Source organism: Dromaius novaehollandiae, chromosome 26, assembly GCF_036370855.1.
Source record: "Dromaius novaehollandiae isolate bDroNov1 chromosome 26, bDroNov1.hap1, whole genome shotgun sequence".
In the NCBI taxonomy this organism is placed as follows: Eukaryota; Metazoa; Chordata; class Aves; order Casuariiformes; family Dromaiidae; genus Dromaius; species Dromaius novaehollandiae.
The window spans coordinates 7788094-7803651 of NC_088123.1; the positions used below are offsets into that span (position 1 = coordinate 7788094).

At 41.3% G+C, this 15558-nt stretch overlaps 1 protein-coding gene across 1 annotated transcript in view; it reads left to right on the plus strand.

Annotated features, from left to right (window-relative positions):
- The window catches only part of KCNU1 (potassium calcium-activated channel subfamily U member 1), a 51456-nt gene extending 37343 nt beyond the window's left edge, over nt 1-14113 (plus strand). The window contains exons 22-27 of the mRNA XM_064497691.1: nt 153-330; nt 5624-5701; nt 8982-9121; nt 12468-12665; nt 13068-13171; nt 13825-14113. Of these exons, the coding sequence (XP_064353761.1) occupies nt 153-330; nt 5624-5701; nt 8982-9121; nt 12468-12665; nt 13068-13171; nt 13825-13921 (795 nt within the window). The 3' untranslated portion in view covers nt 13922-14113. The remainder of the gene's footprint in view (nt 1-152; nt 331-5623; nt 5702-8981; nt 9122-12467; nt 12666-13067; nt 13172-13824) is intronic.
- The last annotated feature ends 1445 nt before the right edge of the window (nt 14114-15558 follow it).

Here is a 15558-nt window from a genome sequence, read left to right on the forward strand (position 1 = left end):
GACCAAAGTTGCTCAAACTTTGGAGATGCTTCCAGAATGCATTTGTGCCTGCTGGGTTTGAAAAAAACTTCATGTTCACCTTTCATCTTTAATGTTTGATAATGTTCAGCTTTCTCACTTTTCTCTCATCACGATTTCTTTGATTTTATCAGGGTAGTGCTCTCTCCTGTGCAGATCTGAGGGCAGTTAATGTCCAGGACTGTGCTGCATGTGCCATTTTGTCTTCCAACACCACTGCTTTGAACAATCCTTCTCTGGTGGACACAGAAAGCATCCTAGCCACTCTGAATGTCCGATCCATGCAGAGCAAGCCCAGCTCAAGCACTCTAGGTAAGCATGTTTCCCTTTCCTTGTGAGCATGCTGATGTGATAGAAATGGAGGCTAGAAAATGGAAGGATGTCACTCCTCTGACCCACAGTCTGTTTTTCCTGAATATAAATATATATTTATATGTTAAAAGGGCTGGAAGTCTGTTTTAGCCTAGCCGGCTGTACAGCCTAGTCCAGTTTCTGTAGCCAGAGGTATGCAAAGGACTGATAAGGCTAACATTGCACCGGGAAATTTGCCAGTCCCTCCTGCAAATTCTGAGTGAGGCTTCTAGGTTTCCAGCAGAGAAGTGGTTAGAGGGTATCTGGTAACCAGTATTGGTAACTCCTGTTATCTGCAAAAGCATATTTGGGTGGAGCCCCCTTCCATTCTTCAAAAGGAAAAAAAAATGTTGCCTTTCCTTGAGGCTTGAGAGGATGGGTGCTCTGTTCCCAGACAGAGATTGTAGCACAGAATTGCAATGAAAGCAAAAACAACTTCAGCCCAGTATAATATTTATTGTGTCTCTTCCTCCCCTATTTTGGCAAAGGAGCTAAGATTTGTCCTCCTCTTGAGAATGTGGAAGTATTAATTAACTGAAGACAGGCTGAGAAATGGATGGCTCTCCTAAGTGTTTTCCCTTTACTTTATTATCATTCAAGGCTTTTAAAACAATGGTTGTGCCAAGGAAATGATTAGAGTGAGGCAGAGACTGGGTTTTTTTGATAATAACTTGACAAAATAATATACAATATGTACAATCAGAACAAAAGAAATATGACTTATAAGGGATATTTGAGTAAGAGGTAATTGTGACTTGAATACATTACTTTTTAAGTAATGTATTTATCTCTATATAGATATAAGGATGTATGGAACTCTATTGAATGTATATAGAGAGCAAGTAAACAATATGTACACTATATATATATATATATACATAAAAAAAAAAATCTATGTGTCTTATGTATGTTAGAGCGGAGACAAGCAGACAGACACAAGGCTATTTGTGTATTACCACTAACACTGTGTTTCAGCACATCAGAAACAGTCCAAATACACAACACCTTCTTTCAGGTATGAACAGAAATCAAGATTGCTTGGTCCTCTCTCAGGATCCTCGGTAGTGTGGCCTAGACATTAAGACAGAGGAAGTCAGCACTTCTGGGTTTTGTTTTGAGAAGGGGCAGGATCAAGTGTCATGGTATCAGATCTACTTCTATTTCTCCTGCCCCGTTGCCGTGTGTCCTTGGCAGCTACCAGAGCCATGCTGCACCTCAGTGTACAGCGCCATAGTAATATTTTATCTCCCAAGCCTGTTGTAAAGCCAGACAAATTAAAGTTTGCAATGTAGCGCTATGGAAATGCAAATTATTCTTGTTATTATCCATTACTGTGATCAGTTATTTCTGAAAGATTGATTGAAATTAGAGGGGATAGATTCTGCTACCATTTACTTTAATAGCATTGTCTTCCTCTACTTGACAAAATACTGTGCTTCTATCCCACCCTGGTTTTACTATTTTAGGTATTTCACTTTACATATTTATACAGCGCCTATTGCCTAGCTCAGATGTTTGTGAGTTGTCGCTCCATAAACTGACTACGGTTGCAATCTAATAAATCTTTGGCTACTAAATTAAGGCCATTCCTCAGATTTACAGTGATTTCTGCAGACAGAAAAGCAGTATTCACTTATAGGATATTATCATCAATAAATAAAGATATATTTACGAAATAACGCTAAGAAACAAGCTTCACTTCTTCCCCAGACTAGCTATTAAATCTGTTAGTGATTCACCCTCTGTGTAAAAATTAGCTCTCTTTCCTTGTAGGTTCATTAGATGTGTTGTTAAAATACCCAGCCCATGTTCTTCTTTGCTGCTGTAATTATTTATAATTATAGACCCAGAATCTTGGGTTGGGATTCTTGTACCAGCCTCTCCTGCTGATTCAATTGCAAGACTAGGGCTGTGTTTTACACTCCTATAGCGCTTTGCCCCTGAAAGTCTCCAGACACATTACAGACCTGTGCCCCTATAGGATAGTAAATTACTCGCAGATTGTTACACCAGGTTTTGGATCAAGGTGCCAGGAGTGGGAGCAGAACCTGCATGTCCCCACTCCCACTGTTCCCGTCTGTATACTCCCTCCCTACTCCCATTATTATTTTACAGGAATTCATCTCTGAGAAGACAAAATTGTGACTGATAATATGCTGCTGTGTCTAAAAGCAGGCAACATAAAAAAGACTGTGTACAAGTCCCTTTTTTAATGGCTGTTGCCTTTTCATAGCCTTACAGATACAACAGCAATTCCTTGCCTTCCTCAGTCAGCTGCTCCTGTTCCTAAGGGCTGTTTTATTGATGTCTGTGCAGTGTAAGACCAGATTCTAAAAGGCAGTTAGGTACCTTAAGATGCAGTCCCTGGCATTCATAAATGCTTCCAAGAAGGTTGGGCCCAACACACTGATCTTGAAACGTAATTGGACACCTATTTGTTTAGTTAGGCACGTGAGTGTCTTTGAAAGACAGGGAAAACACTGACCTTTCTTTCTTTACCAGCACCAAACAGGTGCTGAAGGGGTTAAAAATTTCATCCTGTGCTGCAGCTCTGCTAGGGAATATTTGCAGGGTCTCAGCTCATCTTAGGTGGTCCCAATGGACTAAATGGCCTCCAGGTGAAACAGTTCACGGGGTCAGCAAATGAGGAAGCTTTCAAGGAAAAGAGGGAGCCTGATACAAAGTGGGAAAGGAGGGCTATTCTCTGAATTTATTTCTTTCAGTGTGGGGAGAAGGAGTAAGAGTACGGACAGAGACACTGGCATTATTGAAGTTATGTAAGAGCACTGAAGACAAATACAACATAGAAAAAAACCAACAGGGCAAAGAGTATCAAGAAATTTGCCAGACTCAGTGGCTGTCAACTGAGCTAGGAGATAACACGAGCAGTAAATAACAGTAATGTAGTCAGGCTGTGCTAGTGCTCATCAGAACTTGGTGCTGGTGCCATCTTTTGCAGTAATTAATTAGAGGAAATAATAGAAGTGAAATGTACATTTTCTGTCAGTGTAGTATATGTACAGTGGGTGCTTCCAGCAACAGAGTTGCAAAAACAGCAAGTTTAGGAAAAACCTATCCATTTGTAGAATAAAGATCCAGGAGGAGGTGTGCAGAAAAGCAACTGGGCAGCTATTAATGTATGTAGGGGAGACCCAAAAAACACAGCAGTCCTCTGGTTTACAACCTCGTTTTTTGAGAGAGAAGGGTAAATTTATATTCAAAAGTCTCGGTCCAAGGAAGATCCTCAACTTGACCCTGATTAATTTTAGCAGCCAAAAGTGGAAGAGCATTAGTTAGCAGGAAAGGTAGGAAAAGATAGAAAAACAGGAGGGGAGAGTGGATTATGGGTAGTTTGGAGAACTTACTACAGCAAGATGTTAAAAAGCTGCAGTGGATAAGGTGCAAACTTAAAATCAGTTTCTAATTAGATTATGAAACTATTCATCTGATTTAAAGAGAAAAGGCAAAGTCTGATGTTTCTCATTGTAGTTGTCGTTGCTGATAGGACAGCCAGTGACTTGCTTGATATCCAGCTACCAATCCAAATCCTTTCTCATCCCCAGTTTTGGTGCAGTAGATAAAGCTACAGCATTTTGCATCATAACTATAGGGAAAAATGTGCATTTATAATTATTTGGATGAAGGGCCCTGTGTTCCCTTAACAGCTCAGGAGCTTTAGCAAATGTTGCAGCAAGCATAGTCTCAGTTTGGAGATCGTAACAAAGCCCGAATCAATTGTCTTTCCTGTGGTTTTAGATTTCAGTGTGACCATTTCACACCAAACCAGCCCAGGCCCATTCTGTGCATTACCTGTCTCATAGGGTAGAGAATTAAACAGCTCTTTTAGAGAATCAGATCCACACAGAGGTAAACATTACTTACACTTGCAGGAATGAGTGAGTGTTTACTAGGGTCAGTGCTGATGCCAAGCACTTCTAGTCTTTCCCATGGAAAATTTTAGGTTTTCCAGTAATGCTGTAATTATCACCCTGTCATGTCACAAAGCAAACAGGTTGGCAAACCTAGGTACTGAACTAAATAATCTGTGGCATAATCTAAACATATAATGGTAATTAAGTCTGACAGCTTAATAAGCTAGTGAAATTCAAATGTACAGTAGTAATCTACAATTAAGTAATCTCTTGTAATAGCACCCTGCCAGTTTGTAAGATTTCAGGTACAGCGCTGTGTACTGTTTTGCAGCAAAAATATTGACATAAGGAAAAGGTATCCAGGCAATGATCAGACATATATTCAGATCAGCCATTACAGTACATAGAAAGGTACAATAAAGGCAATGATTCATTTCAGGCATTCAGTTGCTGCCGCTTGCATGTATTCAGAGATGCCGTGCTATACTTGGGAAGGGCTTTTTCTGCTGTACTGAAGGGCTATGATGCCTGACATCTCTAAGGCGTTTGTTGGCAGTCCATCACCTAACCTTAGGGATGGTTGATTAGAACAGTGGTCTCTCTATGACCCTGTTAGAGTCCACATATTGGTCAGTCCTGGTCTTCATCTGATCACCAGTGTTCACTTACTCTTGCAATGGATAGCAACGGAAAAATTTAGACATAGCAGTAAGGGAAAGGATTGGGTATAATCAAAACACAGAAAGCAGACTTCAAATGGGCTTGATTCTTCCCTCCCTTACTTTTTTGTAGCTCCCCACTAAGTCAGCCAGCTGGTGAGAACTGGGGGGAAATCAGGACACATATTTCTAGGAACTTTTACTTTCTCTTTTAAGGCTTTTTGGGTGTCAGATTTTCAAAAATCAGGATATTTGCTTTTGCTTTCAGTTCTGCAGCACGTCCCATCCATTTATGCACAGCCTTCTTGAAGGAGAAGGAAAAAACACAACCCCATCCCCCAAAAACCTTTGAGTGCAAATTGGCTTACTGGGGGCTTTGTGCCGAACAACGCTATAACCCGCACTGCTGCTCCACAGAGGGTAATTATATTTTAGTTATGATGTCAATAAGCAGCTCCCAGGAGAGATTTTCTTTTTTAATCCTTGGGAGTTCTGAGTGAATAAAGTGAGCCTTGGAAAAGCAAACCAAGGCAAGAAACTTTCTAAATATAGGAACTACTTTGGGATTTTTGCATGACAATGACATTATTTTTAGGCACAGGTAAGAGATTTCCTGCATCTGTCAGTCTGAACCATTGTGTCTTGTGTTCTTTTTTCTTTTTCTTTGTTTCTGCTTCTACCAAGTTCCCTGTCTTCTCATGTTGTTTCTGACTGTTTCTGCAGAGACTGTCTTCAGAACGAGAGCAATGGGGAGTCGATCAGAACCATGTTATAAAAGGATCCCCATCACCACAGAGCTGAGTAAGTTATTCTTGGGAACAAATTTCACAGAAGCAATATGCGTGCTGCATTATTTATTTACCCCAGGCCCTTTTTAGAATTCACAGACAGAAAGCGACAAGCACTATATGTCCAGGGAACATTAAAAGGTTTGACTTACATGTTAATTCACTAGCTTTGAAAGAGTCGGGATGGTTTATCTGGAGAATAAATATAACAAAGCGTTACAAAGGTCTCAGTGTGTAGCAAGCTCTGAAGCATCCATTTAGGAGAAAGATGATGGCCTTTTTTTCTTCCTGCTGGACTGGATGTTAGGAGATGTGAGTTCTAGTCACTCGGCCCACATTTCATCCTGCCTATCCTAAGACACTTCACTAAGGTAAATAAATCAGAAGCCTGTTTGCCTCGCTTCCCCTTTTTTTCAGTGGAGAAAGAGACACCACCGAAGGCAATTCTGCCCACCTGCCTGAATCTAACTTGTCCTTTTGCAGTGCCTTCCTCTCTCCATTGATTATAAAAAGCACTGAGAATAACTCCGTGCCCAGTTTTCATCCCACAATGAAGTGGGATGAATCAAGGCCTAATTTTCAGTGTTTCAACCCTCTCTTTCTGAAATACTTGTAATGGTTCCTTCCTCCTCCTCTGGATTATGGTGGTAGCTACAGGCTTCCTCCCCATTTGCAGAAGTGGCTGTGAAAAGACAGAGCCTATTCCAAACAGTCTGCAGTTGAAGGCATTGTGCCATGAATGCATGGGGTCCAGTAATCGGGCAGGTCTATGCACACACCAGAGTGGACAGGCAGTGCACGCATTTTACTCTAGACCCCAGACACCTCTGTCCTCATCATTGCGCAAGGCTCAGCCTCTCTAGATTGCATTTGTAACTGAGGCAATCCAAAGAGCTCTTTCATGGCATACTTGGCTGTTTTTTTATCTTTGAAATCATCGGGGGATGAAGACAAACTAGATCCATTAATTAGGAACATGTGCACTGATTAACTGTATACTAGTAACATAGCGGTCAGTGTCACACCAGAGTGGTGTGGCTGGGCTGCCAGTCCCTGGGGACATGGATATTTAGCTCCGTTTAGAGTGCTGACACAAGAACACGCTCATCAAATTAGCATAGCATGTTGCTAGGCATCATGACTGGCCCCGACTCACTCAGGCTTTTTTCTGTCTTTCTCTTTTTTCTTTTTGATGCAATGCTCATAAATAATATGTGGGCTCAGCAAATTCAGGGAGAGGTCTTTGCTTTCCAAACCGTCCCAGGTTTGTAACTGAGCCAAGGCTATCGACCAATCCCGGTCTCTAGCAGGCACTAGCAATACTTTATTTGTATGAGCTGGTACGTCAATGTGGGAGAAGTGCAATACTGTGTCCGAGAAGCAGTGAAGCACCTCAACAGGCTGTTGAGTCCTGTATGCTCCTCAGACTGAAAGTCTGAGGAGCTGCTGAAAGAGAAGTAGTGCATAATAATGATAAGATAATGATGCCTCCTCCAGAGTCATTTCAGAACTCTTGAATTTCCTGAAATGATGTTTGTATACTCTGTTGTGCTGTGGTTTAGACTTTTATTTCTCCTGTGTCAAAAAGTTTCAGAAATGTTTTGAGCTGGCTACTGAGGCCCAGCTCCTCTAAGAAGATATTGTGTGGTCAAGCTAATATCTTTAGACAGGCATTGCACCAATGTGATTTCCCTCCAGGATTTGGTGTGTCAGTGGAGGGGAAAACATCTGCAATCTGTTGACATGACTTGGATTTTAGTCATGTCAAATCTTCGACAAAGTAATGAATCGAGCCCAGGCTCTTAACACGTGGTGCCTTCCCCCAGCATGTACTGAGCTAACAGCACATGTATTAAAGACAGAGTTGGTAGAATTAGCTGAGGGCCTGCATACCTCTAAAAGGGGTTGGATATGTATATTGCCTTGGGGAGCAGGAGAGTTTATGCATTGTCATCATGATCTGACATAGTGCTGCTTCTCCCTGCCCAATGGTGAGAAACCCTGGAAAAAAAGAAGTGCTAAGCCAACCACTTGACATCAGGCTGATGCAAGGCCCGTTAAATGCCAAGCTGCACATTGGGTTTTTGCAGGCCCAGATCTACCAAGCTGAGAACAGTTCAATGTGCTGCGCATCTTTTGAACTTGTGGGTTGGTCACTAGGCTCACAGGCATGTTATAAATGCATATTCCTCTGAAACAATGGATTCTAGAAACCCTTGCCATAAAGGGCCAGAGATTTGGGAGTGATACAGCAAAGTAATCTGTGAAGAAATAAGAATTCCACAAATATGTGAAAGAAAAAAGAGAATGGTGTGGGGAAATAAACTGGGTCGCTTATTATGCCTGCGAGACCATGCTTTTAATACCCAGACTTTTATAAACTAGTCAGTGGAGTCATACTGATTAATACCAGATGCAGAGCCAACTCCTAAAATCCAGGGTTGGTAAAATATCTATATTGAGAAGACATGGCTGAAGGATGACAGTGATACTGCAAGACAACAGGAGGCATTAATAGTATTGTGATTTTGGCTAGCTTTAGTCATCTTTAAAAATGATCCACTCAAATGCCTCCTGGCCTTAGGGGACATCACAGAAATTAATCATTACTCACATAGAGTTACTTGTTCTCTCTCTCTATTTTTTAATGGAAAAATATGGGTTCTTGATCTCCATTCCTTTCACTCCTCCTGTCTGTCTCCAGCTGTGCTCCTGTCATTCATCCGCATTCTTACCGGCAGTGCCAGAATGCCAGGACATACCTAGCACATTCAGTAGCCCAGTAGGGGCCCTCTGCCTAGATGTACTCAGACAATTCGCTGAAAATAGATAAGAAAGTAAAAGAAGGATCACTTTCAGAGTAGAAAGAATTCTCCAAGACTATCTCAGACAGCAAGAATAAGGCTGAGAAGCTAGTGAAGATTCTAATGTATCTCTATAACGGTAGGACAGCTGTGAAAGGGACTCTCTAACTCCAATTTAAGCCAATAGAAATAGCGATTGTACTTCTGTTAAATCAGGAAATTGAGGGGAAAAGATCAGGCTAATCCCCCCTCCTTTTTTTTTTTTTTTTTTTTTTTTTTTTTGATTCTGTGTCTTTTGGCTTCTTTTGCACAGTTGATCAGCAGCACTGAATATTTTTATTTTGTTCCTCTTTCCTTCACAAATGCAGCATGCTGTGGCTAGTACTGAACACAGAATGGCTAGCTACATTTTTGCACTTCATTTCTGATTCTAGATGGCTTCTCTCTGTTTCTAAGATGTTTCCTGTTTCTTCCTTGCTTCTCCAATAGAGTCTTCACCAAATGCCCAGTTCATTAATCAGGCTTTCAACATCAGTTCTGAGATTCCAGACCAAGATCAGCTTTTCGCCACTGCTGCCTGCATGGGAGATATCTTCTCAGATAGCTTCTTGAATTCTCTTTTGTCTATTGTAAGTAGATGCATCGTTTCCTGTCATAATTAGTGGCATCAGAGACATCCCTTCCCTGTGAGGAGTGTAACAAAGTGATTGCCAGCCAGGGTAGATCACAATGGTCAGTGCCAAGTGCTTCAAAGAAGGGCACAAGAAACCTTGCAGTAATTGGTGATTTAATTAGTTATTCTATGCCCTGAGAATTATACATGTCCATTCTTATGTAAGCAATTTGCTAATCCGTGGGCCCATGTGATTTCTTGGGGTAGTGAGTTCCACAGACTGAAAGATTAGTATCAGCTCCAAAAGGCATGACTCTGAATGCACTCTCCCTGTGGTTGATAGGCACATAGAATTATTTGGAGAAATTTTTAGAGTGTTTTGATAACTTCCTCCCTTTCCCAGCTCCAAAATACTGATATGCTACAAAAAGTTTTTACAGTCAGCCTGATTTATTTACTTCTTGATAACATGTTGTTACAATCAGTCCCTCTAAGGGGGCCACAGTCACTGATGCCAAAATTTGGCACAAGTTGGCCTTATATTGGAAGTTCCAGCAGTGATGCCAAGGGCTGAGCAGATTATGTGGACTCTGAGTTCTTTCCTGTTCATGCAGAACGGATTTTTACAAGTCTGGCTGGAGGTGCATGGGTGAGCTAGGGAACAGGGAATCTGCACTATCACCATTTTACTAGAGCAGACATAGGGATAAATAGAACATTTAACTCTTCTCATCTTCTTAGCTGTCAGTCTGGCACCTGGGCAGAAATTCAGTGGAAGTTTGGATAGAAAATCCATTGAACTCAATGGGAATCTCTCAATGCTTATTTTCTGAAATGGTATAAAATGAATTCCTGCTGATCTAGAAGACCACATCCGATTTTAAGATGAAAACATTTTTTGATTCTCTGTAAATTCATGGCAATTTCCCTTTAAAAACATTTGCATCATGACAATTGGGTACATTGCACCAAAAATGCAAGAACAGAGGGAACACAACAGTCCTATCTTGGTGACGTAATCATTTTAAGTTTCTGTCAAAAGTGAATGATACTGCTTGCAGTGACACCTGTGAGTGACAGTTTGGTGAAGTTAAGCTAGGATTTGGCTGCAAAACAGCAGTTCTGCTCATAAGCTGGCATTTTCAAAATGGCTTTCTCTTTTCCTGAAAGCCCCCTTCTTCCTCTTCACCCTGATTCCCCATGTCTCAGTCAAGTTCCATATACCTTGCTCTCAGTTTGGGTCCAAGGGGATAGTGCTTGGGTGGCAGTTTTAGAGAGAATGAATAAATAGAAAACAAATCTCTCAAAAGGATAAGCAGTGCAAAATAAGTGTGTGAAGTCCAGTTATGCTTTTCTGAGAAGGCTTCTGTGTTAGTGAAAGTATTATATTGCTGCTACTCACTGATACTCAATCACTCAGACAGTAATTAATGACCACTAATGTCAGGTGTAAAAGTAGCTTGAGACAGAGCATGACCTGTCTTAAAGGATAAAATTTCACTCAGGTGGAAGACCCCAAGTCTGTCCAGGTATTCAGCACTCAGCTCTGCTTTAGAGTAGAGGAGCACCTTATGTTGGATTCAGTTAGTCTGTAAATACAGGGAAGAAGGAGAGAAATATGATACTGCTTAGCAACTGCAATATCAGGGGAAAAAAGTATGAGTGAGAAGAAAGAGGAAGAGTTCAGCAGTCCAGTATCACCTCCATTTGCTATCACCGTGAATATCTGTTGCAATTCCTTGAGACACTCAGAGGAGAATTGTTGTTCTCCTTTAGTTTGTAAGGAGAATAGCAGAAGAATCTGCATGGTACAAAGACATCTTTCATATGGTCTGTAAAGTGAAATGTTACCCCTTGGAAGCCTGAAGCAGGACTGGCACTTGCTCTAACCTGACTCTTGAGTCTCCCTAGGCAGAAAAGAATAATTCAATGAGCATGGTCATTAGGGCTCTAGAACTGTAATGAGCCCTCAATTCCCTTCCTGATTTAGCTGCAGGTTCCTAACCGACACAGGGCCAGCTTAGTAGCAGCGTGAAGTCAGTGGGCCTGGGCAACTGCTTGGTGATGGGAGGAGAAGGTTTCTAGCCTAGCCTTCCTGTGCAGGGGCATCCCTGGAAATGTGCATACCTCAAGCTGTAGCCAAACAACAACTGGCAAGGAAGGTGGTATCTTTCTGGTGCATTACAGAAACAGTGCTCCTTTAAAGTCAGCGTGGAGACCCATTCTGAATGCAGTGAGTTTTTCCTGAGTGCATGTACATACACACATGCACACCTCCGTAATTGTTTTCCTCCTTTCAAACTCCTGCAGTGTAACTTAGCAAAGAAAGTACAGAATGAGGGTGACATGCAAATCCTATTAATTCATCCAAGTATGGAAATACAATCCTTTTGATGTCAAAAAGTACAGCAATGATATGTTAAAGAGCTCAGCACGCTTCAGTTAAATATGTAAAGTGCAGATTCCCCCAAAGCTGTATCACTCCTGGATAACCCTGGACTATAGCTCCTTACTTTAAAAGCCTGAGAATTACTCTAACAGCATTATACCCTTTTGCCCGACAATATGGTCAGATGTTCTTAAGCGGATTTGAGTTTAGCTTGGATTTAGTAACACCATTCCTTCTCTGCAGCTTGTTTAGTTTCTTCTCTCAGGAGAATGCAGGTGACAGATTCCACAAAGTGGCTCTGTACGGGAAATGAGCTTTTAGAGAAAGGGCAGAAATTAAGTTATTTGATGTACCGCAATCAGAGGGAGTGCTTTTAGATCAGAAAAAAGGACCGTGGGTTTTGGAGGGGTTTTTTGCCCTCAAATCTGAATTTGAACCACAGTATTTTTTTCAAAAAAAAATACTGACTGAGACGGGGGCACAGAGGGAGGCTTTCAAAACCCATATAGTTTCTTCCTGCTCCTGTGCCCTAGCTGAACAGGGCGGTTGCCCTCATCAGCTCCACTTCACACACTGTGCTTATGCTCAGGTGACATCAGAGCTGCTGCCCGGGTTTTTTGTCCCCTTCTCCCCTCCACTGCAAAAGTCATTTGCGAAATGAAAGGGAGCTATGGCTGACTGCCATTTGTGCCTTTGAAAATCTCCCATTCAGCTGCAGTGTGGTGCATGTTGTTATAAGAGCATAGGTGGGATCTTCTCAGTGCTCTTTGAAACTGAAATGGGCTAAATAGGTGGTGATCCATAAATATTGTGAGAATACTTTATGCATAATTAAGGACTATTTTAAGTGCACAAAAAACTCCAAAGTCATTCATAGTATTCTCCAGATTTTCACTGGAACAATTTTGCTTTTCTTTCAGGAACCAGGGCATACTACTACATCTTTGAATTTTCAATGTCTCTTCCTTTCCAGACCTACTACAACCATCACATTTTGGCTTTGCTGCAGACTTTGGTGACAAGTGGGACAAGCCCAGCATTGGAGGAGAAACTGTTGGAAAAGGACAGCATACTGAGCAGAAGTTCCAACAAAATGATGCACAGCGCCTCCCGAGCCAGATCCAAACTGGCACTCCTGCCACTCTCCAAGACATTGTTAGCGGATGTCACAGTGAGTTATATCACTGAGTGGTACTTCATAGGCTAGGTTTTCATCCCTACCACTAGCACTAGGTGGAAACAAAAGGCTGACTGTGATTGCATGAAGTTCAGCTTCCTTCAGCTGAATCCACTATGCAGCTTGAAAAGGCTAAAGACATCAAATAGTCTTGTTTAATACTGGATTCTAAGCTTTTGGGGAGCACTGGTTTTCTTTCCTTTTTTTCTTTATCCAGTGATAAACACATAAAGGTCGTGGTCCTATGACTGCAGCTCCCAAATGTTATGGCACTAGAAATAGCGAACAGTGATGATACCAGTGATGATACTTGGCTAAATGCCTGACTTAGTATTAGGCTGAATTGTACACTTTGGTCCCTTTGGGATAAGAGTGTTTTTGCTTCTTTTATAGCAGGAGAACTCCTTCAGAGACATTTACTGCAGAGCTTTAGACTTGTTTGGGATACTCTGCTTTGGGCTCTACCGTCTGATGGAAGAGCCCAATCCATGCAAGAATAGGCAAGTACACTTCATCTGAAATGATACCGTAAGTCAAAAGAGTAGTCCTGACTCTGAAGTTAAACATTGTTGTAGTCAACCTGAATTACTTACTTTCATCTTGAATTTAGACATCCTTGTAGGCAAGTAGGGCCATCTGAGGCAAGCTGGTGTGTGATCTGAACACTGTTCTCTGACTAATTCTGGGGACTCTGATCAAGTGAGCCTTCTTCATTAGAGAGTTACTGGAACATGAAGTTAGTAATGCTGCTGAGGGCATGGATTTCAGAGAATTTACAGGCAGAAAGAACTTTCTCATCTAACTTGTTCTACTTGGTGATCCTTAAAATTTCAAGATTTTAGTGATTGCTTCAGCTTCAGATCTCTCAGACATTTAGTCTTGATTTGAAGATTTTGAGCAATCAAGAATTTAACACATCTTTCAGCAGCTGTTCCAGAGACCAGTTAGCTTCATTTAAAAAGTATGTATCCCATTCTTAGGTAGAAAGATAGGTAAAATTAGACCCTCTGTACATCATCTGATTGTTCCAACGAATTCTGCAGATGCAATCAGTCATTGCAAAAAAAAAATCTACAGCTTGCTAGCTATCCTAGACATTCAGTAGCAAGACCTCACAAAGCAGTCTGAATCTCATGTACTGGTGCTTTTTCAGGTTTGTGATTGCTCGTCCCCGCAGTGATTTGAAGATGTTGCCTACGGATCTGCTGTTCTGTGTTGTTCCATTCAACATTGCAACAACTGACCTGTGACATGGGGTGGAGAGTCAGTTACCAAGCAAGAAAACAGGTAGTAAAGACAGCCTCATGCCAGAGTTATGAGAGATTGTGAAATGCCCTGCAAATAAAGAAGACTTGTACAAATTATTAAGACCCCATAATAAATGTTTCTGATTCTTATTTCTTAGGGGTGCAGTGGGCACTTTGAATTTGGCTAAACATTGGCATGAGATTATCACTGAAAACTGCATTGTTAAACCCTAACATCAGAATGGGAGTAAAATGCCTCTCTGTGAGGAAAAGGGCAAAAACTTGAGCCTCTGCTAAGTCCTGCACAGAGCAGACCTAGTTATATACAAACTTGGTTACTGTGTCAAGTTTAGAGATTCTCTGCTGAATTTCTCAGTTCAAGGAATACAGCACTCTAAAATGTACTTTTCTTGCAAACACAACTGAAGATACTGGATTGATATGCATTTAAAAAAGCAAAAAAACAAGCAGAAAACTCCCCATGAACTTGTACAATAAATCAGGTCCCGCCCTTATGTTACAAAGTCAGTTGCGGGAAGCAGGAGAGAGGGGGTTTTTTTCCTCTTTCCCCTAACACTAATTAGGTTTGAAAGACTGCAGCTTGAGTCCAGATACCACATGCTGAGAAGAAAGGAACCCAAACAGCTGACGCAGAGTTCAGACTAAACTAACTGCAAGCTCCCCAGGGACATCACAAGGTAAACTTGATAGTATCTGTCATTTACAATCATTATCAGGCAGCTGAGTCTCTGTAATTTTACTAGGGAGCCAATTAACAGAACCCTGAAGCTCAAGAATAAGGTCTTGGTCCTTTTTCTGTTTTAGACAGGAAGAAGGGAAAGTAAGTCTTTGTTTAAAATAAATACTCCAGAAGCCTTCCCACCCAGGGGAATGGTCAGATCTGGGCTTGCACTTTTCCTTTCGAGGGATACGTTAAAGCACTGAACTCAAAGTTAAGCAACTGGCTTCAGTACCCAACTGTGCAACAAGTTGACTGTATAAACTTAGGTGAGTTATTTAACTGTCTCTGTCCTAATGCTGCCTACTGGACCCAGGGAAAAATAATAACATAGTTGTTAATTTAGATTGTGAGAGCTTTGGGGAAAGAACTGTCTCTTGTGATTTGTGTAGCCTAGCATAATTAAGTACTGATTTAGGATGGGACATTTAGGGACTCTGCTCAAATAACATCAATAAGAAGCAAGAGAAAGTCTTGGACCAAAATTCCAGATGGAAACATATCTGCATTTGGAGAAGTTTGGAGTTTGGATTGAGATCTCAGCCTTAATGTGTTGGACTCATCTTTCCTGGAACAAACTAATCATACATTTTCAATTCAGGACAGACTGCAAGTAGTAAGGGGTGAACCATGCTTAGAGCAAACAAAATACCATAGCAAGTGTGCTTTCCGTTTGCCAGCCCTTTGCAGACCTGAACTTGTGCCAACACAGCCCGGTGATCTCTTGGTAGGAGTTTTCTGGTCTGAAATCACCCACTGTATATACAAACTCAAATAAAAATTTGTGCACTGGATTCTGCTCACCCTCTGGCAGAATGAGGCTTCAATAGTACAGTTCTTCAGTCCATTCGCTAGCATGCATTATTTTAAACAGACAAGACAGTTAAAAGGTGGAAGGAAC